This window comes from Rhyacophila brunnea, unplaced genomic scaffold, assembly GCF_057557595.1.
Source record: "Rhyacophila brunnea isolate RB1 unplaced genomic scaffold, BYU_Rbru_1.0 scaffold_5, whole genome shotgun sequence".
NCBI lineage: Eukaryota > Metazoa > Arthropoda > Insecta > Trichoptera > Rhyacophilidae > Rhyacophila > Rhyacophila brunnea.
Genome location: NW_028233170.1, coordinates 4,557,605 through 4,582,914, shown reverse-complemented (window position 1 = coordinate 4,582,914; position 25,310 = coordinate 4,557,605). Strand labels below are relative to the sequence as shown.

Genomic DNA, 25,310 nt, shown 5'->3' with positions numbered 1-25,310 from the left:
TCTACAGATAATTAACTATCCCCAGGTGTAACCGGTGACAGGTGGTATGATATTCGCGGTGGACAGGTGGTGATATTCTGACCGATACAATCAGCTCAGTAAAGGATTGATTTTAGGCCCATTAACAACGTGAAAAGCTAGACAAGTTACACTTATCGAAGTCAACAATAATAGCTGAAAATACTAACAATTCAAAATGATGTGGAACATCCTACATAAAATTATTATATCTGTATGAGCATTGACGATGATGATCTTAATATTTAGAATTATTTTAATCATCAAGGTGTAATTGATATCAGCGCACCTATATTATACACAAGCCTCGGCGGCTATCGAGGGTAGTTTATCATATTATGTATTGAGGCGGTTAATTCTTTCAATAAGTTAACCGTCGGACACACGACATTATAGGCCGACACGTATCGGGGGTAGATTCATTCAACTGCATAATCCTTCCAAAGTTACTGTGGTAATTTGAAGATATTATATGGATATATTATTATGAATGTGGATAATATAAAAATCTATATTATGTACATTTCGAAACGTATGTAAACGATGTAAAAAACGGCATTGCTTTCTTGCACATGTAAAACGATTCATAAAAGTTGGAAGAGCATGTCCCGGTTACATTGGTCGGTGGTCCAACCTGCGAAGCCGCGAGCCCACTGCTGCGCCTGAGCGCCCTGGATGATGGCGGTGACCGACATCATCGGCTTCTCCTTCTTCATCATGACTCCGCAGACGGGGTCCTGGGCGATATCTCTCGCGACCCTACGCACGACCCCCGAGCGTCATCCGGGCGGCAAGTCGCATCGCGACCATTGTCGGGTTGTCACGAACCTTTTTGACACTTTTCACCACAAAAATAGTCCAAGATTCTCACTTTGTTTTTCAGCACATTATGACTATGTTAGTTTTTCGTAAATTATAGAATAACCCTTATTACGCCTATATAATATTTTAGATAATTAAAGTCATTTCAAATGGTTTTTGTTTTGAACATAGCTTATACAGAAAACATATTAATTAATACATAGTTAGTATTGAGTAATTAAAAAAATATATATTCCAGTCAATTCAATAGAAAATTAGGTATATGTAGTAGAAAGATTAACTCTCCAAAAATATACGCTAAATAAAAAAGGCATTATATTATAATCAACTTGCGTGTCCTACATATATCACAGGGATGTGATTTTTTCTATGTATTTGTATAAGAATTACTTTTATTATTTGTATAATATATATATATATATTGTGTACTTAATACTTACACATAATACATATTCTTTTTAGTACTACATTAGGTCATGAGGTTTAATGACAGTAGTGTAGTGAAACAGTGGTAGAAGTGTAACACCCCGGTTTTGAGAACTTCGAACTCGGAGCCCCAGGGTAGGAGCCCAGTGCCTTACGTAGATGAATGTAACATCACAAAACTATAAAAAATCCTAAGAAAATATTCCGTGAGAACATTGTAGAATAGTGTCAGATTTTTGTGGCAGTCTCATTTAGGTGTAGGCATAGTTTCTTTCAAATTACACTACCACCGTTCCAAAGCGATTTTGTCGTGGCTGCAATGCAAGAAGAATCTGTCTTCATCTACCTGTTTGTTTTTGGAATGGAGAAGGTAAAAAATTAATGACGATGAGTGGAAGGAGGTGAGATTAAAATATCGAAAATCGTGTGACGAATTCATTTATGGATAACCAATTATTAAACAAAGAAAAAATATATAACTGTCAGCAGTCCACTAAAATCGACATTTATAAAAAGGCTGTTCTAAAAAGTGGATTTGCAAAATACGAGTATCCGGAGCGGCTTTTGCAACTCGACGACTAGTTGATACTAATTGATGATGCAGGAGACCAAAGGCGGATTGGCCAGTATTTTTATACAAATATTATAATTCTAATCAATTCAAATGAAAATACAAATTTTTGAAAACAGATAAACGCATTAGGTACTCTTAACGGATGTGAATGATTAACATTAACTGCTAACTCATTCATTGAGTAAACATAACAGGTCCGATAGGTATTTTAAAAATAATCATTTCATATGAAATTCAAAACATAAACAAATCAAAATGGACGCCTGTGTCTCCTCTCCTGTCTAGGTCTTGCAAACGCAATTATGAGACACGCCCAAGTCTCAAAATTAATAATTAACATTCTGAGTGGCAAATTTCGCATCATTCATCAAAACCAGCGAGTTTTCAATGTCAAAGAATTAATCGTTTTAATCGTATAACAGGCCATTATAAAATAATAAATTTAGCATCGCAGCTAAAGCCAATCTGTCAGTATGTCTGCATCCCGTCTGGCGTCATCAAATCTTGCTGTAACGTGATTGAGAACATATTTTTGATGAACGACCATTACAGGACTTTAAATTAATATTTACAACTCGTTAGCAGAATAATCGTTTAGCTTGTGAACTATTAGTGTTATAGAACGAACACAGCGCGCAAGCATCACTATCCACAGCCACCGGATGTGATTACACGCTGAGGATTGCACTTCCCACACTTTTTATATGGGCCTAAGCACCGCTCTCACTCAGCTGTTTGATTCTGGCAGTGAAAATCTGGTCAGCAGATATAACCACAAGTAAGACGTTCACCCAACAGCCGTTGGGACCCTCGACACCTAAACGTGAAAAGAAATCTAATCATATTTCTTCAATAGGTACCACAATGAGTTTAATACTCTTGTAAATCCGTCTCCATGTCAAATTGTTCAGATATGAGACTATAATATGGGTACTATAGACTATACTATAATATTGTGTTCTATTTTAATTAAACAACACAGAACGCTCGCACTATGCTGACAGAATGTCTCCACCAAAGAAGCGTATTCGCTTGAGAAATCCTTTCAGGATTACAGGAGAGGAGCTTCAGACTGAGAACAAGCATGAGATGCCTGGCGACATGACTGGCTAGCATTGGGCATGAGGAACCTCCTTCGAACTGTGAATCTGTTGGACGAGCTCCTGGCGTAGGCTTTATGATATGATGCCATAAGTGGGGGTTGAAGGAGAGAATCAAACTACGGAGCAAATCGTGGAGGCATGCGACATGTAGTGTAGAGTTTCAGTCACACGCCAAGCTAAGTCGGATGCTATTGGGCGAATTTATGCCTTGCCGGTTCCACTGTGACCTGTTATTTGACTAGTAATCTATGATTTTGTTTTCTAATGTCTTTTTCTTTTGAACAAAATGTTTATATTTTTTTTACTATCGCCATATCTATAGCAATCATGATTATTTCATCGCAAACAAAAAAATTAAATCGGTAGACATAATAAAAAATATGTCATAGAAAACTTTTGTTATTACTAGTTTACAATGACAATTCGCAATATTGCTGTGTCCTCGAAAGGCTTTCTTGAGAATCATTTTCTTAAAGGCGAAACGTTGTACCGACACATTGTAAATGAAAGCGATATTGCTTCGGTTTCCCGCAGAGATTATGTCAGAATAACACAACTTGTGGTAAGATGTTATTATTATTGGCCATAAGTAAACTAAGTACCTACAAGAATAGGTAAAACATAATGGACATTACGTAATCAGTAACCATACTCATACAATATGATACATTTTATTTTTATAAGGTGGTTTCAGTTCTAAGGCAGAGATTCCCAACCGGTGTATGCCAAGATTCGGGAAGTGTGCCGTAAGACATCCCAAATTTGAAGAATGATCGAACTCTTCAGATCAAAAAATATTCAGTCCTCTTAAAAAATGTATCCGTAGGATATTGGAGAAAAGACAATAAAACCTATGTTATACCATCTGCGTCCGCAAATCTCTGTGGGAATCTATCGCGTACAGGCATGACGAATAGCTCTTTCAAGCATCAACTCGGATATTAAAAAGTAATGCTATTTTAAGTGAGCGCATGCATCTTATTGTAAGATTTTTTTACGTATCATTCAACACATTGACTGCTGACTAGATAAATACTTTTTAATTACCAAATTTAAATAGCATGCTAATTATATCGAATGGTGTAATGATTTTAAATATAAGTGAAATTGTGAAATTACGCTTTTCCTTTACTTCTAAAATAAATTGATACATTTAGCATTAAGACCCACAATAAAAACACTATTGATTTTTATGGAACACGCCTGTAAGTTGACATCCAACACTCAAACGATTCCTTGTAAAATAATAGGTTAGTTAATGCTAAAGTGAAAAAAAAAACATTATTGATTACGTACTTACTCGTTATTTTTTCAGGTAAAAGTAGGAAACATATGTAAATAGATTGTGTGTAAAGAAGTATGTAGCAACGTAACTTTACTATTATTCAGTGTGCCGCGAAGATCTTATAATTTGTAGTGATCGTGACGCGAAAATATTTGGGAAGCGTCAAGAAATCTACTTACCTAGGTATACGAAATTTTACATTTTAACTAACATAATAATTGAAAAACTTCGATAAATCCCGACGCCATCTTTGAATCAATGTTAGAAATATTAATGTAAATATAAAAAACGGTCGCCAATATTGACGGAATTTGAAAACACGTGCGAGTCGAAACCTTTATTATATTTGCTTCTTGATTTTTTTCTGTTATCAAAATATTTTTACCGTGTGCTTAGTTAGAGTATACCCTATTTTTTTCCTTGCACCTGCTTTATGACTGCAGTCCACATTCTTGACCTTTTCTTCCCAATCGAATGTGAAGGATGTTTTCTCCGGATTGGCAATAGTAAATCAGTGTTTTCAAAATAAAGGACAAATAAAAGTGAGTTTGTCTAAATAAAATAAATCCAAAGGACAACGCGCTCAATTAAATGACTATCATCTAGAATCTAGGTCTAAATTATAGGAGGATGGTCACCGTAACAATCAGTGACGTGGTAATATAGAGTGGAGGTTATTTATTTTAAGATGACAGTGTCATAATATAGATATCTCTATGATATTACGTAATGTAAGTACTTATACAGTCGAACTTGGTTATTACGAGGAAGATGGGACCGACTGAATTTGCTCGTTTAAGCATTACTCGTTATATCGTTATATAACATTTTTCGCGGCACGTTCTATTTAAGCATAGAACATAAAATATCTGAAAACCATCGTAAAAATCCCCGAAACAAGTATGGCATTCATAAACTACAAAATAAGTTGTTTATTGTAATGAAGTGCTGAGCCGCCGGCGCTGGTAAGTACCTACTGACTTTCTTTTATTTTGTTAACTGTCAATTCATGGTGGAACTGCATTGTATTGTTGTTTTTATTTAATAAAGACAACAATACCTACTGACTTCACAAAGCTTGGATTTTTTACATGCAATTTCAACCATAGGCGTGGATACTTATTCAATGTTGTCGGCGAAAACACCAATTAAGTACTTAGACACTTCACTAGTGTCATAAACGTAATCTGACCTCGGCGGCATGGGTCTAGTTAACTGCCCGGTCGGATCGTATTGCTTAGGGTCGAAAATGGTGTTTTAAACGATTTAATTAACAGTTTTGCTCGGTATACCCGAGAAGTAACTCGTTACACAAGTGAATAAATGTATGGAGAAAATCATAAACTAAAATGTCAACGAATGTTTCCTCGTTACATCAAAGATCTCGCTATATCCGTGATCGTAATAACCGAGTTCGACTGTATGTTTTAACGCAGATGCACATGTAAACTATGAAATTTTCACTTGTAGCATGAAAATTACACAAATGTTATCATTACAACGAGTATTTTGAATGTCGGTAAAAATCGTGAAGCGGAACACAGACCGACATCCGTCATTGTGTGACTTTCGATTAACGATTCGTTAAACGGCCAGCGAGCGCAGCGGCGTGGCGAGCAACGAATAACGAGCGCTAACGGCGCAGCGAAGGTCGCAACTGCAACCACCACGATATACAAACACACCGTTCCATAATAATATGTACTTGTACTTGGTCTTGGAGTTAATGAAAAGGACCGTGAACAGAATGCAAGCCGATCGATAGGCGACTCCTGTTTTGTTACAGAATAGCTGTTGCGTCACTAGTGAGTGATGATCACGATTTTATGCTGCGATTATTCAAATGTATGTATTTATTTACATGAGCGAATATTGCAAATTATAAGTTAAATAAAGTGACAGAACCGAATCCGCAACACACAGCTTAAAGGCCTATTACACCAGCAGACTCGCACACCCAACCAGATTCAACGATCGCCGTGAGCAATCGTCGACTTTACAGCCCTACAAACTTAACTAAAGAACGGTCAAAAATGGAACTACGAACTACTATATGGACGTAATTTTGAAGATTCTGTCCAGTTGCGAGTCTTGATTTGGGTAGTTTCGACCGTGGCTCTCCCATCCATTTTTTAGATCAGTTTGTAGGTCTGTAAATAGCAATTAAACGGAACGATTCGGTTACCAACTCAATCGTGTTGACGCTTGATTTGACTGGTTCATAATATAAGCTCAGCTGCTAGTAAGCAACAAATGAAATTTAGACAAATAACAAGTTGCTGATTGTATTTACCAAGGTATAATTTTTGTTTTGTAATATTATTATCTGTTAAAATATTGAATAAAGACAGGTAGCCTTCATTATGTAAACGTCAAATTTATGTTGTTGTTAAAAATGTCAAACGCAAGACAGGATACGCTACGTGCGGCCACACTTGGAAGCTCAAGGTTAATTCGGATATGTTCGTACGTTCTCGATAATCTTCAACACGATCGTGTCCAAAAAATAGGAATTGTTCCATCAGAGGTACCATGTGAGATTCCTACAGCGAATTTGGACGGTGTGTTTTGTAGGTAATTAATCCAGAAAGTCCTTTCAAAACTACCAATTCTAGGCTGTGAAAACTTATTAGGCTTTTCAATTCATGAAGACATTGAGATATTTCTCATAGTATCGCATTGCATTCAGCGGCGCGTTTCTTTGACACAGACGACGCAATCGATTCGTCAGATTAAAAGAGGGCCTCGAAATAGATCAAACCAATAATTATAGTATATGAAAATCTTTTTATGTTATTTATGGAGTAAGATAGTCATACATTCTGTCATTCTCAGCGTCTCAAATGTGCAGATCAGCAGGAGATAAATTCTTATTTCAAATTGCCCCTCAGTAAAGTTACAAAAAAACTCACTTAATCAAAATGTTGAGATTGGTGTAATATTTTTATTGTTAATTGTGATTATCAAAGTTGGTGGTAGCAAAGTATTACGATATATTAATTGACCACATTGCGTTAATGAAATTACATTATCTACCCTCACCCATTGCATTTTGCGTCTAATTGAACGATCTGCAAAATGTGAAGGCTAATAATGACTAACACCACGGTTGTAATACAGTTTATAAGCAATCTTGCAGTGTGGGTGTGGGAAATTGAATAACAAGCAATTAACGTATTATTTACCTGTGACCTAGCCACCCATCACTTACTCATTAACATTCAAAGTGCAATAATTGTAAAGAGGTAATTTATATATTTTTTATAATCTTAACGCACCAAAAACGTAACCAAAACTCATCAATAATAAATTAATTAATTGCGATTCAGGATTGACACCACAAAAGTGATCTCCCAAAGGATATCTAGGTATATAGATACTTATAGCATAATTTTATTAAAATGAGTAGATAATCATCATTCATCGATTATGACTAGGTATAATATGTTCTTATGATAAAAATTTTACATCGAAGCGAAATGCAGTCAGAAATGGAAATCGGGCTGGAGTGCGGGGTGAGAGGCGGAAAGTGGGAGTGGAATGGAAGAGCGCCGTCTCCGGACGAGCGATACAGCATCACATCAGCGCGTCACATTATGCAGGTGACCTTCAACGGCGACCGCGGCCAAAACGGAAACGCGCATACGAATGTCGCGCTAAACACAACGTGTGTATTCATTGCATTGCTCGCTTCTCGATCGGTATTTCTCAATCTGACTATGGAGATGTTCGATATTTGAAAACAAAATCAATTCTATAAAAAAAAATAAACAAAATGATTTTTTGAGCTCTTGAAGAGCCAGAGAAATCAGTTTTCATATAAAATCAGCACTTAAAATCTGTTTTCTTTCACATCGTTCAAAATGGTACCCTAACCATCGTGATCACGCATAACATAAGCTCACTTATTTATATGATTAGTATGACTATGCCTAGGGTCAGAGGGGAGTAGGTCCTAGGGAGCTGTCAGAATTATTTTCATTTTGACATGTTGTATGCATGCCAAGATACAGATATTTTAATATTGAAGAATGTAACTATTGTTGTTTCATTAATTAAGATATTGTGTACCTATGTCGATCTATGAAGCGACCTCGTGCAAAGCCGGGCACTTCAGCGAGTAATAAATAAATTGGACCGCAAACTAAGATACTTAGGTACGTATGAATATAATATAATATTATTATAAATAAATGACAGAAATCAACCCCTCTCCATTGTTGCTTCACCCCACTCATACGCATTGAGTATTTATTAGAAAAGTCTCAAGAGCTCGGCGAACTCTCGCGAAACCTACAACAGGATTGTATAGAGCAGGGTTAGCGAACCTTTTTACGTACGCGTGCCAAAATTTCCGAAATATTATTTTTCAACTGCCTGACGTGCCGAGCAGTTTTTCATAGGGAAAAAAAATAAAAATGCTATACAAAAATGATAATGTTCTACTCACAAAACATAGCACACATATAGCTATATCACATTTTTCAATTTCGCCATACATTTCGGTTCACCAATAAAAATTTTAAAATATATGCCAGACTTATGTACTACTTACTAGCTTCACCAAGTTTTTGTTTCTTATTTGGTGCAGTCATTTTTTTGTAGGTATAAATCAAATTGTTTGTTAGTGTATTGATTAGTTTGGTTCTTTAGTAAACAAATTTTAAAAATTTTAAAACACCAGAATTGAGGCATTCTCTCGCAACAGTGGTCTCAAGCATTGTAAGCCGTTCAAAATTAAAGGTTCGCGGCCCGGCATCCCCGCCGCCCGATGAGGTTAGTGTGATAATATTATATGTGACGGATAAAGACTAAGGACCGACCTATCCAATTATATATTAATATTAAACGTAATGCTTATTCTTGAAGAGTATTTGCCTGCTGTTTTGTGTAAAATGCTCTGTCTGTCATTTATTATTATTATATGTATTTTTTTCTCTTCAAACGCGTGCCATAGGTTCGCCACCACTGGTATAGAGTATATGACCTACACTACAGCGACGACCGCATTGTGTTTATATTAATATAATTATACGTCCGCCATTACACGTAAAGAAGGATGGCACCAAAAACTTTGAGAATAACTGCATAATGAATACAATACAATGGCATATCAGATGCATTGGCGATAGCTTAATGTTTTATTGAAGATATTAAAATTTATAATGTCTGATCGATGAATAAATTAGGATTACTGTAAAAATTGATGATTTTCTTATCAATAAACTTTTATAGCTCGTAAAAATTACATTTGCAAGTATTAAAAGCACTAAAATTAAATTTATTTAGAGGTCAATTTTTATAGCATAATACGAAAATTTTCGACGAATGAAGTAGTTACGTACAGGACCAGCCCGAAACACTTAAGCGCCCTGAGTAAACAATAATTTGGTTAGATTAGGTTAGGTTATCTTGTATAAACTTAATACCTATAACAATTAGGGAATTGACTGTTTCGGTGACTAAAATTATGATGGAATTTATTTGAAATGCTTGCGGTTTTTGACAGATGCCGGTAAAAATGTAGTACCTAGTTTACTATAAATTGGAAGACTAGTGAATGCGCTCTCCAAAGACGTAGACATTTTCAGTGACGAAATTTATATATTTTTTGCTGCAGAAATCTTGATTATTAGATCGCCGTTGGACTATTTAAAAACCATAGCATAACAACGGTAGAGAATTGCTACATGATGTGAGGAGGCAGGCAGAAGTGCTATTTTTATTACACATACCTACATTATGATGAAACATACAAATGTTTCGAGTTAATAATAATTACAATGTATTAATAATATCCTATGACCTTACGTCTATAGTGTATTATGCATAGAGTTGGGTATTTCCCGATAAAATGTCAATCTCGAGATTCGGGATTTCCCGAAATGATGAAATTTGAATTCTCGTGATTCGAGATTTCCAGAAAAGAATTCTCGAGAAATCTTTTCTGGAAATCTCGAATCACGAGAATTCAAATTTCATTCGAGAAATCGAGAAAATAAAAAGAAACCTGAAAAAACCCTAAAATCAGTAGAAAAACAGACAAATTCCAAAAAAACTGATTTTTTTTATTCAAGTAAGAAGACAAACAAAATAGAAGTAGGAAAACAAAAATATTTCAAAACATTACTTTTTAAAATAGAATTTCAAAAAACACAAGACTGTCAATGGTTGCGTCTGACAATCGCGTACGCTTATGAGACACAAAATTTCCTGATGTTGAAAAATTGCGCTCATTTTGAGTCGACGTTGGCTTAATTGCGTTAAATGCCCCGATCAGTCTTGTTTTGTATTTTCTGTCCACTTATTTCATATAGAAAAATCTTTTTTCAAATTAATATTTGATAATAAAGAAATCCCGAAATGTTAAAAATTTCAATTCTCGAGATTCGGGATGGAGAATCTCGAAAATTTCTAGAAAATTTCTCGAGAATTCACGTCGGGATATTCCCAAAACCGAACTCCAACTATGCACAGTTGTTTTTTTTAAGATACTGGATAGCAATAAATCATGAAGATACCTTACGGAGACTAGATGGTTTTCCTGGGAGACTTACTACCGCTACCGTACGTACCTGCCATATTATGACAATGTGATTTTGTGGCGGTGACCGCAGTTTTGCTTCTATGGAAACCACCACACTCAGTACGATCCGAAATCCAAATAGCTTCAACCACACCCAATAATCGCAATATCATTGTATGATTGAAACGAATACGTGACAAGTAGTCATTGTAATGGCATAAAATCCAAATTACCTACTTTATTATACCTATCAATAAATAACTAAATAGGATAAAATATTTTTATTCAACGAAAAATTCACAAGATTTAAGAATGTAACATTCTTAATAATATAATTAATTCTGTCGTTATTAGGTAGAGTGAAGGTGGCTAAATGAGTAAAGCACATTGGCCGGATTCAAATGGATGCGGGTTCGAGTCCTGCTCGGCATCATATTTATACCAACTAAATAAGTACGACAATAATACATAATAATATATATAAACATAAATAAGTACGGTAATAACATTACAAAAGATTACAAAAGATGACAACCGGCTGCTAAAAATCAGGAACTGGAAAAGACGTGCGGAGGACCGTTCCGGCTGGAGGACGGCGGTGGAGGAGGCCAAGGCTCGACTTGAGCTGTAGCGCCATCGAAGAAGAAGAAGAAATAAGTACGTGCCTAGTTTAATTGGCGACAAAGTGAAACTTATTCCGTTCAATATTAATTAAAGAAAATGTCATACTTTTTATCTAGTTTCATAAAAAAAGTTACATAATTTAAAATACACAATTTACCGATTCGACTAAATAATTTAAATTGCTAATATGCTCGTGTGTAGAGGTATATAATATTATACAAGATGCATAACAACGAATAGTCAGCCTTGCCACAGGCTCTAACAAAACGACGAAATAATAAAAACCTTAGCCAAATAAAACTTTTCCATGACAAAGGCACAACAAAAATAATTGAGTCTGCGAAAAAATACATAAATGGGAATTTTTCCCATCTCTGGGGGGAAAAATTCTAAAATGGGGGCACACTCATCGACATCCCACTGGGCACGGCACGGCAGTACAGCGGAGTGCAAAAGGAGGCGAGTCTAGGAGGGCGGAGGGATAGGGGGAGGGTGTCTCGATGAGTGGGTCGGTAGGTCAAATATAGGTTGCGAGGTGGGAGAGGGTGGCGGGGCGGGGAAGAGGAGGATGGCGAGAGGAATGCAAAAATTCGATGCAGGTAAGCGAGGGAGGGTTGATTACGTCATCAGTGCATGCTGTTTCCACGACCTACGTAACGGGGAGTATTCTGAGGTTCCGCAACATTACAATGGATGGATTTGTGGGTTAGAGACGAGAGAAATTGGAAAACGGTGGAATTTGTACAGCGAATACGATAAAACGGCTTAATTCGAGATAGGTAGGTACCTGGTTCGAGTATTGAGATCACGGATTGAATAATGTAACCGTATAATATGTGCCCTATTTATAAATATACACATTTAAATACTAATTAATGGCAACAAAAAATAAATAAGTAGTGGATAAAAAAAAACAAAACAAACAACTAAGTGTGGTTATAATATTTTATTATGTTTGAGAGATATTTAGTATTCCATCGGAAGTATCGACGCGTGCCCTCGTCGAAATTGTTGTTTTGATCAAAACGCACAAATATGTTCGACGTAAACCCAAAGTACATTAATTTTATGGTAATGTTAGGTTGTTGTTAATGTTGGACGCGCGTCGAGTTTCAAAACTTTCCAATAGGGGACCCTGCACTTACCTACATTTGTATTGATACAGAAACGTTTACAGAACATTATACTATTATGATAATGTGTTCAATTTCACATGTATCTTGGTCTGAACTAGACATTAAACAATTAAACTGTTATCCATATCGAAATTTATGTTTAGGTAGGTTCTTTATTGAGACAAAAATCGGTTACACATATGAGACATAAACTAAAAAGTACATTGCTGTCTCCTCCCTCTTTACCGTATAATCCAATATAACATTAAATTTAAAAAAAATTGAAACATCAGACACCAGTTTTTGGTCAAGTGTTTAAACTTGTGAGATGACAAAACAACCTTGGAGGCAATAAATTCAATCAAGCCAATAATGCTCTGTTCACCGACTCTAAAGAAGAAACATTGACACATAAATAATATAGGTAGGTACAAACAAACAAAAACTTCGATAAAGTTAATCTTATATTAATTTAATAAAATAACTATCTACACAACGAGAGCGACTCAGCAATATAGTAACATATAGATCTACCACCATAAATCGTCCGGTGTTCGAATTTAGAACTAAGTTCATCACAGTATAAAAAGTGTAGAATGATATTACCTACGTCAAATGCTAACATGTGGCGCCCTCACTCAGTGGAAAACTTATACTGGTGAATCTGTATCAATAATTATTTAGATTAATTCAGTCACAGTCTCAAATACTAAATTCTAGCATAATATATTATTATTATGAAAAAATAATTGAGCACGTACACAAGGCTATACTCCGTGATCGTGACTAGGCGATGCGCTGATTGTGCAAATGACGCGAGCGGAACGAAATATAATTTGTCATAAAAATTCAACATGCATCCTTTTAATGTTATGTTTATTATTATATTCGTAATAATAATAGTATATTCATTAACATGTTTTCTTTTTCAAGTACATGCGGAACGTTTTTTAGTCATCTTTACACGATTTAAGAATATATTCCTCCGACGCCATCACAAAACAAATTACGTGCTCACACCTCGACTGTCAGTCTCCGATTGGCGACGACTGCGAAATTTCGTTCCACATACTGTTGAAAATTATTTGCCGTTTCACTTATGTACGCTTTTACAATAACGCAGTATCGAGGAACTTTTCGTATAGGAAACATCGTATCAAATGAACAGGGCAATATGTTATTCTTGTGAAAAATAAAAATATCTCTGTGAATAAAACCCGCTAAGCATTTATCCGAATAATAGTGGTTTATATAATAGCAAATGTTCAGAGGTTTTTTTTTTACAACCCTTGTCAATTAAAATATCAAAAGGTGACATCGAACTATTGGAAAGACAGAATTCACATACCTAATATTATATCGCTAATATATAAATTGATGAAATTTTCCCGGAGTAATTCACACGAAATTTGTAGATACGACGACCATGCTTAAGGATGTCATATCGGAAGAAAAGACGTATCGAAGTATCGATGTGAGTGAGACACATTTTTGACATCCTAAGTCTTGCTACATCCAGCTAAGATCCAGTAGATACTCACTGTCGTCACATCATATTCTTTCATGCGTACGATTTTATTATGAAATTGTTGATAATCAACAGCGATTACTTTGGATTTAGTACCTAGAAAAAAAACAAGATTTAAGAAACCATACCTGATGATATCGTGCATTTATGGAGGATAACGAATCATTTAGTGATTAGTGGACAACCATTAGACAGGTCGTACATTGAAAATCGTTTCGACGGCAACACGTCGAATATGTCGATGTGATTTTGTTGTCATTCAAAAAACGCACGTAATTTAATGTACTGCAGCGGATAACATCGGTGGGACATTTTTGGTAGAAAAAAAATATCTTCTTGTCGAGTGTAACAATAATTTTCACTCGACATGATGGGCAGGTAGAATGAGAACATTGTGAGCACGGAAGAAATATGCAACATTGCGCCCGGTTTTGATTTATGACCGTATTCCAGACGAGACGATTTTCAATGTGCGATAGGGCTTATGCGCATCTATTCTATACACAAGACTGCTATCGACAGCTATCGAGGGTAGTTTTTCATATTATGTTTGTATCTAAGTATTATAATTGTTACAATAAGTTAGCCGTCCAAACCAAACAGTCAAAACTGTCTTATCTCGCTCTAACCCAAGAGAGGTGCTGTTAAAACATAGCATTTATTGTAACATTTACAACAAACTTATTGTAATTGTTACAATAAGTGATAATGCTTCGATACAAAAATACCCTCGATAGCTGCCGATAGCATTCTTGTGCATAGAATAGATGCGCTGGTTATGATAAAATAACACTGGAGGAAAATATCAGTCTATCGACTTTTTTGCGTTATTTCACACTGCTACGTCAAAAAATCAATAACAATAAATACGAGATAGGCACATTAAATAACGAAAATCATAAACGTAGCGTCGAACTTAGTGTGTCTTTGATTGAATGCACCTAACTGAACTGGGTAGTAAAAAAAGCAAACAATAATACAACAGTTGCCTAGGCGAGTGAGCAACGCGTCCTCTGCCGTGTGTCCGGCGACCGTGAAAATTTTCAAGTGCATTATCATCGTCACCGGTGTCTAAAAAAACAACTACGCCAATCAATTGACATTCAAACGAGATATTATTATGTACAGAAAAAAATCGCATCCATTTTAAAAAGTGGCGTTCGTAGTTACAACTTCCCCACATAATAACAATATATTAAAATACCTACCGACCTAACTAAATTGTAGTCGGGAAACTATGGAAAAAAATGACAATTTTGTACCTATTACCTACAGTGCTACATAATCCAGTGACAAAACTGTGCTACGGCGAAATGTAATACGTACAATTCACTATCAATACGACGACGCGTCGGAAGATCATGATACCGGTGGCAGGTCGGTGAAGAAAGAATCTCCAGACTATCAGTAAGTTTAGCTGCCGTTCCAGAGCAACGGAGAGGAGATTGGGGAACGCGTTGATAAACCCCGCACCGGGCTGTAGAGCCATCGCCCATCAGTAATCATAATCAAAATATTACATTAAATTGATTCTAACGGACACGGATGTTTGTAGGTAGTTATTGTATTATTTTCCACACACTTCGTCCATATACCAATGATACGACAATGTAAACAACGAGCCAGTGGCGAAGACTCCATACTAGGCGATTATTTAAAGCCTACCTTCTAATACAAATATTTTTTAATTGCATATTGACATATTTATAATATGATCACTTGATTATTTTATATTCTATAAAAATAATTTTAATTGCCAACGACAGAATATGTCGTATATGAAGGAATGTAGTATACAGATTACAAAACAATCTGCAAAGGTTTAAAAATATATACCACAGCGTGCCATATGTCTTGACGTAAATATATGTCGATTATCTCTGAAGGAATTGTGATTATTTTTCGTATGAACTTAACGTCATGTAACCCCGGCCAGTCTATCGAATTGTATGAAAATGATAGGCTTATATCGCGGAGCTTAAAACCATCGCGCATAATATTGTTGTCATGAACAAAATAATTAATAATTAGATAATTTAAAAAAATATATTTATACGGCGTTTAATCCCATATAAATATAGATTGTTTTTTTTTAATAAAAAGAAATGTTATCTAATGATTTTTGATGTGTATAAATGTTTTGAAAAATACGTAATTTATTAAACTCTTCGCTCAATTTTATGTCATCAGTGAGTTTTTGAAGTATCATTGAATTAGTATGTCATTAGTGTGTACCTACTCATTAGTAGCAGTAATATCGTATTATCTACTTCTTTCCCGTACCTGAAAAGTTTGTTCTTTTTCTCTGATCTCGACACCCTACCTCTTTCCAAAAGTCACCCTTCGCCACTGCAACGAGCACGGTGAAAATAAATAAAATTGATAATTCTAAACGAAAAATATATATTCTGAAAGGTGAATTTTTTTTTCACAACACGGTTTGCTCGATGTAATTACTTATGTTCAGTTTTGAAACTAGAAACCCCGCATGATAAAGCAAGATGTGCTAAACACGTTGCTAAAAATATTCATTCAAACGACATTGGTGGCATCATCTATTCTATAACGTTTTTTTTCTATTTTTGTGTTGTTTTTCTTTTTTTTCTCATCGAATATGTTGTAAAATAATATGAACATACCAACACCGAACATCTCGTGGCAATCAATCATAGAGAGAGACAATATTATTGTTTGAGTACGCGCGTAAATTACCATTACAATTTAATACGTGGTTGCATTTTTGACGTTTGTATACCTACGTAAATAATATCATAAATCATGAGATAAACAGTTATTATAGAGATTTGACTAAACTTGGAAATTGGATTCAAAACAATAAAAAAAACCATTACTTTACTATGACCTGCTAGTGGACGTAGCATATTTTGAAGAAAAGGAGTCCTTCGTAAACGATCCTACTCATAGACCCGCGCATCTATTCTATACACAAGACTGTCATCGGCAGCTATCGAGAGTAGTTTTATTTTTATTTTTTGTATCAAAGTATTAGCACTTAAAACTAAAATCCATTAGAATTCAAATTCCATCAAGTACCTACCATCGGTCGATAGTATTAATACAACATTTTAATTAGATAATACCTAGTGGATAAATATCAGTAGCGTGCGGTTCGTAGATGCTAAAGATACGGAGCATCCCCATAAAAAATCAATAAAGTCCTACATTATTGTTTGTAAACAGTGTTAGGTTAGATTTTAGAACATATCAGACCTACCACTCCGCATCACCACATACCATAATACTTCATCAGTCAGCTGCCAAGAGTCAAGTTATAAAATCCAAATGTGTGTTTTTTTTCAAAGAACTCCTACAAGCAAAAGTGACCGCACGCCACCGATTACTCCATATATACACTCATAAATTTAATACGAATGCAGTGACGTCCCGCGGGGTATGCAGGTAGCGTACACACTACTTGACTGCTGCTAATGGGTTAACAATTTAGGAAGGAATACGAATAGTGAAACTTTTACGAGTAGACTACTTTTTGTCTAACAATGCGCTGACTATCGCATCAACAGAGATGTAGTTATGTCAGAGTTAATACAATCGAGATGAAATATGTAATTAACATAATATAAATATAGCATAGCAGATCGTAGAAGGGGCATTTTAAGCCTGCTTAAAGAGCAGGACTTTCCCTAAGAATGACACTGGCGAATGCATGTGACTATCCTCACTTATAGATAAATGTCTACTCCGTATGCCCATTCTCAATTGCAAACCTTTGTGAATAAAAAATATGATGTATTAGTGTATTAATATGTACATGAACTTGGCCAAGTAATAATGTAAAATAATACATGACGTATACAGAATACGTTATTCATTGAGTATTAATAATTTCACACAACTACCGAATTCACTTTTACTTTTGTTAGATAAACAAATAACAAACTAGGTGATATGTATAACATGTGTACGTTTGTGTTTAGTTGATACAGCAAAATAATGGACAAGTATGCAGTTGGGAATAGATAGCAATCAAAGCATTCACTATGCATGTAAATATAATATACATGTCATATTAATATGTGGCTTGTAGTCAATGAACCAAAACAATGCAAACGCGAAAAATTAATTCGGAAAATGCAACTAATAAGATATACCTAATTTAGGTATAATTATTACAATTAGACTACACACATTAAATGTGTTGTCTTCAAACGTACCAAATCCGCAACATCAAAATTGTGCAAATTTAAATGATATTTTCAATAACAATGGGGTCGTAACATTCGTAACTCGCATAAATAGACTGTCAAAGATGTTTGACAATTAATGTCTTTTATATGGAATATTTTATAAAATCTTTGATATCGTAATAATATATTATTTTTTTATAAAATATCTTACGCAGTATAATAAAAGAATGCTCAAAAAAATCTACTTGTCACCAGTGTGCAGTGTCATACCACTTATTATACAGCACTACACCTGCCTACAAAAATATCACCGCAAAGTGCATATTAGGTACAATAAAAATTAATTAAATCATCAATGCATTTTCTACTAAGTAGGTAGGTACCTACTACGATTTTTTTCAACAGAGGTTCGATACCCAAACTATTTGAATTGAAAGACCACAAACTATCGAATAAACGGCGAAATTAATTAATAGTTTTAAAAATAATCAATCAATTCAGATAAAAAATGTGATTTTTGGCCGCCATTTTAGTATTTCATTGGCTTACAATTATTAAAAAATATCAAGTTTAACTTTAAGCCAAAAAATACATGTCTGCATTACAAATTTTATCATTTAAGTAAATCGGACTGTAATTATCGCCATTTTGGAATTTAGGGGCTCCTGGGTAAATTTGAAGCTTCTCAATATCTAAAGAATGACTCTTATCATGCCAAAGTTCATGCTTTTATACAAAAGTGCATAATTCGTTGCATTTTCCGACCTATGTCGCTGGACTATAAGGTAAAATCTATGTCTACTAATTGATAGTAAAGTTACAAAATTTCCTTGTTCGATATTCAAAATAAAAAAATCCAAAAATCGTACACATTTGTTTTAATGTGTTGATGAAAACTAGGGAGCCACAAAGAAAATTTAGCACCGGAATTTGTATACGCAGCTAGATGTAAGTGCATAATAATATATTTTTAACCATTTTATTGGTGTGCTATAATTACGGTGTGTGATATGTGTATGTGCAATATAATTGCAGTAGTGTGCTATTTTATTTGTATCCGTCCTAGTATAGGTGCATAAAAATACTTGTGTTTTCATGAAATGATTCGTTCACATCGTCCTGGCAGTTGTGATACCTGGTAAATCTCACGATATTTAAACAGTGGAATTTTAACTAAAAATAACAATTTTATCATCTCTACACCTCCATAAAATATTTGTATTTTATAACGCTTCCTCAAATTCTTTGATGTTTCTTTCATAAAATATTGACCACAGAATAGTCACATCAATTTTCTTGCTTTTCCTCGAAACTATACAAATATAACTTTACAAAAGATAACTAGAAAATTGTAGTCGAAGTGGAGAAGGCTTTCGAAACGTAATCTTCGTCTCCAAACTTTTAGTATAAAATATAAATGCAATGTATGAAAGAGAGCACATAAATGTTATCAAATCCGCGGGATTCGAGCCCTTGACCTTCAATCTTTGGTGAGCGCTATTTTTTGTTAACATAGAAATACTTTCATCGATTTTCACCGTTAAACGGAGCCCGCTGCCCGGCTGCAGCGAGCGCAGTCCGGTGCAGGGCGACCGGAACAGCGAATGCGCGAGATTGCATCGGTGACCTTGCACTCGAGCCGACCACTACTTTACAGAATACATTCGGATCGACTATATTACTAAAAACCACCAAGCGTGAGCGCTGACATAAAATAATATAGGTAAGTACATTCAATAATAGTACATACTAGGTGGAACGCCCATTCAAGAATGTCTTAATTCTCGTTAATCACTTTAGCTGCCATCTATAATTCAGGAATAATGACAGAAAAGAATTGCCTAAAGTCCCTCTATAGTACTCTATACAGTTAGAACCTATCTAATCATACTTTTTGTCAATGCCAAGGAAAATATCCTGCGTACGTAAAAAAGGTATTGCCTCTTCAATTAATTATTAATTAAGTCATCCAAATCACTACAATGTCTTCTAAAACCTTCAAATAAATCCTTTTCATGCTTTGCCAAATGGTCCCCATTATTTTAAGAAACGTCACTAAACTATTGCGCACTTATAATTGCCTAAATAACTATTTTACGATACGTAATGCGAATGACAGCAACGTAATTTTCATTTATTTTATTAATCTGTTGGAATGGAACTGCGCGGAAGAACCGTGCGCATTTCTAACATTTTTTTGAAAATGTAAAATTATATAATACCTACTACACACACAGTTTAGTGGCATACCGCTACTAAAAATTCAAATGCTATAAAATGTTAGATATATTATTTTTACACAATGGTTGCACTTAATAATGTATCAAAAATAAGACTTATTTACTGAATTTTAATTGCGACCGGTTACCCACTAAACTTTCGCTGGTAGTAAGTACAAATAAATGAAAAGCACGGATGAAACTGATCCCGAATAACATAAAGGAATAACAGTCAAAACAGAAACTACCAGAATTTTTGACGTTCGTTATCACTGGAAGCAGCCAATACCTACTGGATTTTTGAACCTATTTTTGTATTGATCACTTCCATGGGCTTAGCGGTTATTTTAATATTTGAATAACAACCTAAATTAGTAGCCACAACTTAAAATAAGTTAAGTAATATTTTATATTTCTTTTTCTGGAAAGACAAGAAATGCTACGCAATCATTAAGATCGAAAATTGTGGTTTCAGATACTTACTTTAAAAACCTATAAAGTATTTAAAACGAGATAGTTTGTTAATTTAACACTAACATTAATAATTATAAATTCGGAAAAATAGTATAGTGTTATAGCCTTTATAGTGTTATAGCCCTGCAGTTTTGATTTGATATTGTATTCTCATCAAGTATTAATAAGCAGCATAATGAATTTCTGCAATGCGTTTGACAAAGATTTGCTTTATCGCAGCACTGTTCTCATCAAATCTAAACGACTGAATGCAATGCATCTTTATCGCTCATTGTTTCAAACTTCGTTCTAACCGCTAACGGATATTGTTTTATAGGTAAGCATACAATTTTATTATCAAACTAACTGTATGAGAATGCTATGCGTAATTTTAATGTTTGTTTTATATAGAATCAAAATAGGTTTTCAATTAAGTTTTAATTCAACCTTAAAGAAGGACGCATCGACTGCATTCAATCACTGCATCAAATCAGACTGTTAACAAGTTATTGTCTAAAAAACATAATCTATTATAGGTACTTACACATTACCTTCTAGTAAAGCCAGTTTAAATATAAAATGAGTTTATATGAAGTTAATCCCGCCGTTCCATAACAACAGGATACTGACATCTCCGTCCAAGTCGTGAGCGAGAAGAGGCATTCATCTCCTCGCTCAGTATGATGGTGTTTCGTCTGTCATCAGGACTTCGGAGTGAACAAATAAAACACCGGAATTGTAGTCGGAAACGGCGAGATTTATTTTTACGTTAATACATTGGTTACCACATTTTATATACATTTAAATTATTTTTACTGAGGACGACATGTATATGTTTACGATTTGGTGTCTAATAGCATCTGCCCGCCATTTTCCATTTCGCTTTCAAGGAGAAAGCGCCTTTTACGACAGCGCTTTCAGCGACCTCTTCCGCTGAAAGCGGTCTACAATGGCGACGTTGCAGATATTTTTTAATGGCCGCGATTTACAGCATTGCCGGCTTTTTAATATTTACTATTTTTTTCTGCAATCAACATTCACTATGCGTCAGCTCAATATCGATTCCGGCTTCTCTAGACCCTCAGAGACGTCCTCAATGGGGACAATCGAGGGTGTGACAATACCGAATTTTAAGAATAATTCCAACCCCAATGAAAATACTCTGAACCGATCAACAAAGTAGTTATACATATTTCTAATAACGTATAATAATCAATACCTTCGGCATACCTGTACAGGCATATTTAATGTATAATTTCGTGATATCTACTACATCTCAAATCTATAAAATGATCTCGTAAATTCGTATGTATTTAATAACGTCGATATCTAAGTCGACAACGTTAACTCTTTCGAAAGGAATTGGATTCTCTCTATTCTAATACATAATATATATACGAGACTATCACGAACTATAATATTGTACTGTTACTATCCGGGTCATGTCTGCGATTGTAGTGCTCACCTTTCGTAAGCCGCAGTATACTTAGGATGGTGAGAACGCGCCTGCGTCGTAAAATCGCAATAACGTCACTGTCTAGCACCGCGGTATGACGAAGCAGGGGTCAGACGGGTAAACTGCAGGGGACATTCAGCTAGACACGAGGATCGCGGTCCACAGAAGGGCTACCAATATATTATTATAGTCAACTCGAACTTCTAAAAGACAAAAATTGTTACTATCAAAGTACTGCACAGATAATAGAGGAATTATTAAAATATGTGAGAGCTCTGCCATTGGCAACCGTTATTTTGTTCTGCAGAACTAATTGCCAATGCTAATTATGCTAAATGGAAGGGGAATAACCGTTCAACTCGCTTTGTTTATCGATATATTACATGTATTCCACTTGCGTGAGTTTTTTTAAACATCGTTTTATAAAAATACTGAAGAAATTTCCTACTTAGCTCACTCGGTGTGATTCTTTGTACCTTTCTATAATCTTTATGTATATTTCTTTGTACCTTTGCTGATTTCTTGTTAAAATCTTGTAATATTACTTATTTTTACCATATCATGATGTGAACGTCTCGAATTTGTGATTTGTAAAGTTGTCATATAAACAAATAAATGAAAAATGATCCATATCTAAAGATATTGCAGCATGAAAAATAAATAATTGGTTCTACATTTCTACGTAGACCCGTAGACACCCATACCACTATGATCCAAAACCTTATTTACTCATACAATCCATCGGTGATTAATAAATGCCAATTGAATTTAATATCAGCTATGTAGGTATCTTAATATCATTCGGTAGATACGTGTATAACAAATTGAAGATATAAATGTGTTAGTGTACATAGAGTTTGTATGTTTTGCGAAAATCAAATAAATCGATTAATAATCGTAGGTGAAACAGGCATCTTCCAATTAAAATATATATATATATATATATATATATATAGGTATAAGTACTTTAAGTCAATGACAGAAGAGAAAAATAATTGAAAATAGCGGTGCTGTCATTCGCATTAAACACTGAAAATAGTTGAGGCGTCTAATTCCAAAAAGCGATAAGTCCACATTTGGTCAAAATCGTGAAAAAAATACACACGTATTCTTTGTATAATTTTACACAATATGGATTGATTGATCTATAAATTCCAAAACGCGACATAACCCTACGAAAAAAAATATTTTAAGTCTCGATTTATTACAAAAAGCGCCATGTCCGTGTTTCATATTATTTAAAGCTTGGTTGATTTCGCGCGTGTTTAAGTCAACCAATAAGGGAACGTTCAATATTGAAAATGGCGTCTCCCATGCTGTAGCATCTGGTAAACTCATGACAGTGCCACGGAAATATGTGCCTTATGCGGAGTAAATTAAAAAGTGAGGGACAAATAGCGCTACGTCCAATTTTATTTTGCCTATATATATTACATTTAAGAGTTTATCGGCTGAAACAAATTGCCATTTGGTTCTAATTTCGACATAGAATACAATGGAAAAAATAATCTCACGTTAAAACAAATAATTGTAGCTTGAAACATAAAAACGTTGTTTCCCGAAAATATTGAATTGTGGACTTGTCGCTTTTTGTAATTAGACGCCTCAGTTATTAATTAAATTATACGTGCGTATTATAGGTATTTTGCGCTGGTTCTTTAATGGGGAACATTTTGCAAAGTATGAAAAATATTCATTGGAAGAATGTTGGAAAATTGGAGTTCGATCTCAATGAGGTCACAATATATTTAAGTAATTTTCTCAAACCCTCTGCTTCACTACATTAATGTCATTGGGCCTCATGGCCTGTGTAGTGTTAAAAAAATTTTATGTTACATAATAATATACGTAAGATATTTTAATTGGCAGTGGTGTAAAAAAATGATGACGGGATTAGGTAGGTACCAACTTTATAGAGGGAGCTTTAGGCAATCATATTCTTTCATTTTACATGAAGCCAATGTCGCACAATGAAGCACATTTCTTAATTAATTAATTATAAATGCTAGCATTGAGTTTAAATTTCGTAGGTACACTCTTAGATGGGTTTTCCACTTGGCTGCAACCTATATTATTATGTGACAATATTTTTTTAAATATCCTATTTGGACTTTTTACAATATAAAAGTACTACTAGCTGCATATAATCTAGATCTAGAATATTGGCTGCTAGATCCATGCTAGTCTTTCAATATACGTCATAATTATTCTTCTGTAACACCTTCTTTGAACGATTTTCATTCATCACTAGTCTACATCATGTCTTATTATTTTATGGACGCAAAACTGGAATTCATTTAAATGAATTAGTGAACGAAACGTCAATACAATTTTATCCGTCAAAGAAGGTGAAGCACCAGAATGATTTATAGGTGTGGATGACATGTATTAGGTACATACAATATATATTTTTAGTATTTCACAATAAAAATGATTCTACAGCTGCATATTGATAATAACATAGTATTGACGCTGCTAAACATTGGAAATTTTTCGAAAATAATATTATTTACAACAAACAAAAGTATTCTGAAGTAATTCGACAATAGGCCTAAGAAGTATTAGAAATATCGAACGATGCTCATAAAAAGCAAACACAATCATTTATTAATCTACCTTACCTATAATCTACGAAAAATTGTAAACACAAAATGTAGCCTTAGTTAAAAATTCAATTAAACCCTGCCTAAGCCAAACCATAATAGTTTAGGTACCTATGCTATGGCCGATCGACAAAAATAGTGCATAGTTTTTTCCGTCATACTTGTTTTCGTTGATAAATAAGAAAACATAATTACAGATGGTTGCAGATTTTTTTTTAATTCATTAAGACATGCCTATTTCATACCATAATCGATAAAAACATTTTTCTATCTAGAAAATAGGATTATCTAAAATTATGTATGGTTTAACGGAATCATTTTACATATTTTATAAATAAAAATAAATGAATATTTTTTTTACCATTGTGTACTATGTCTTGTATTAGGCAGGG

General features: G+C 34.5%; 1 protein-coding gene across 13 annotated transcripts in view; it reads right to left on the bottom strand.

Moving 5' to 3' along the window:
- LOC147065940 (protein ultraspiracle homolog) overlaps positions 1-25,310 on the bottom strand; it is a 78,428-nt gene that overhangs the window by 11,285 nt on the left and 41,833 nt on the right. For 4 of the 13 annotated variants that reach the window (XM_085955973.1, XM_085955971.1, XM_085955970.1 and 1 more), the window contains exon 2: positions 653-954. The exons of 1 other annotated variant lie outside the window; for it this stretch is intronic. In XM_085955973.1, the coding sequence (XP_085812099.1) occupies positions 653-737 (85 nt within the window). In that variant the 5' untranslated portion in view covers positions 738-954. Of the gene's footprint in view, positions 1-634; positions 1,012-25,310 lie in introns of all 13 variants that reach the window. 8 more of the 13 variants (XM_085955967.1, XM_085955968.1, XM_085955969.1 and 5 more) reach the window with 3 other exon arrangements.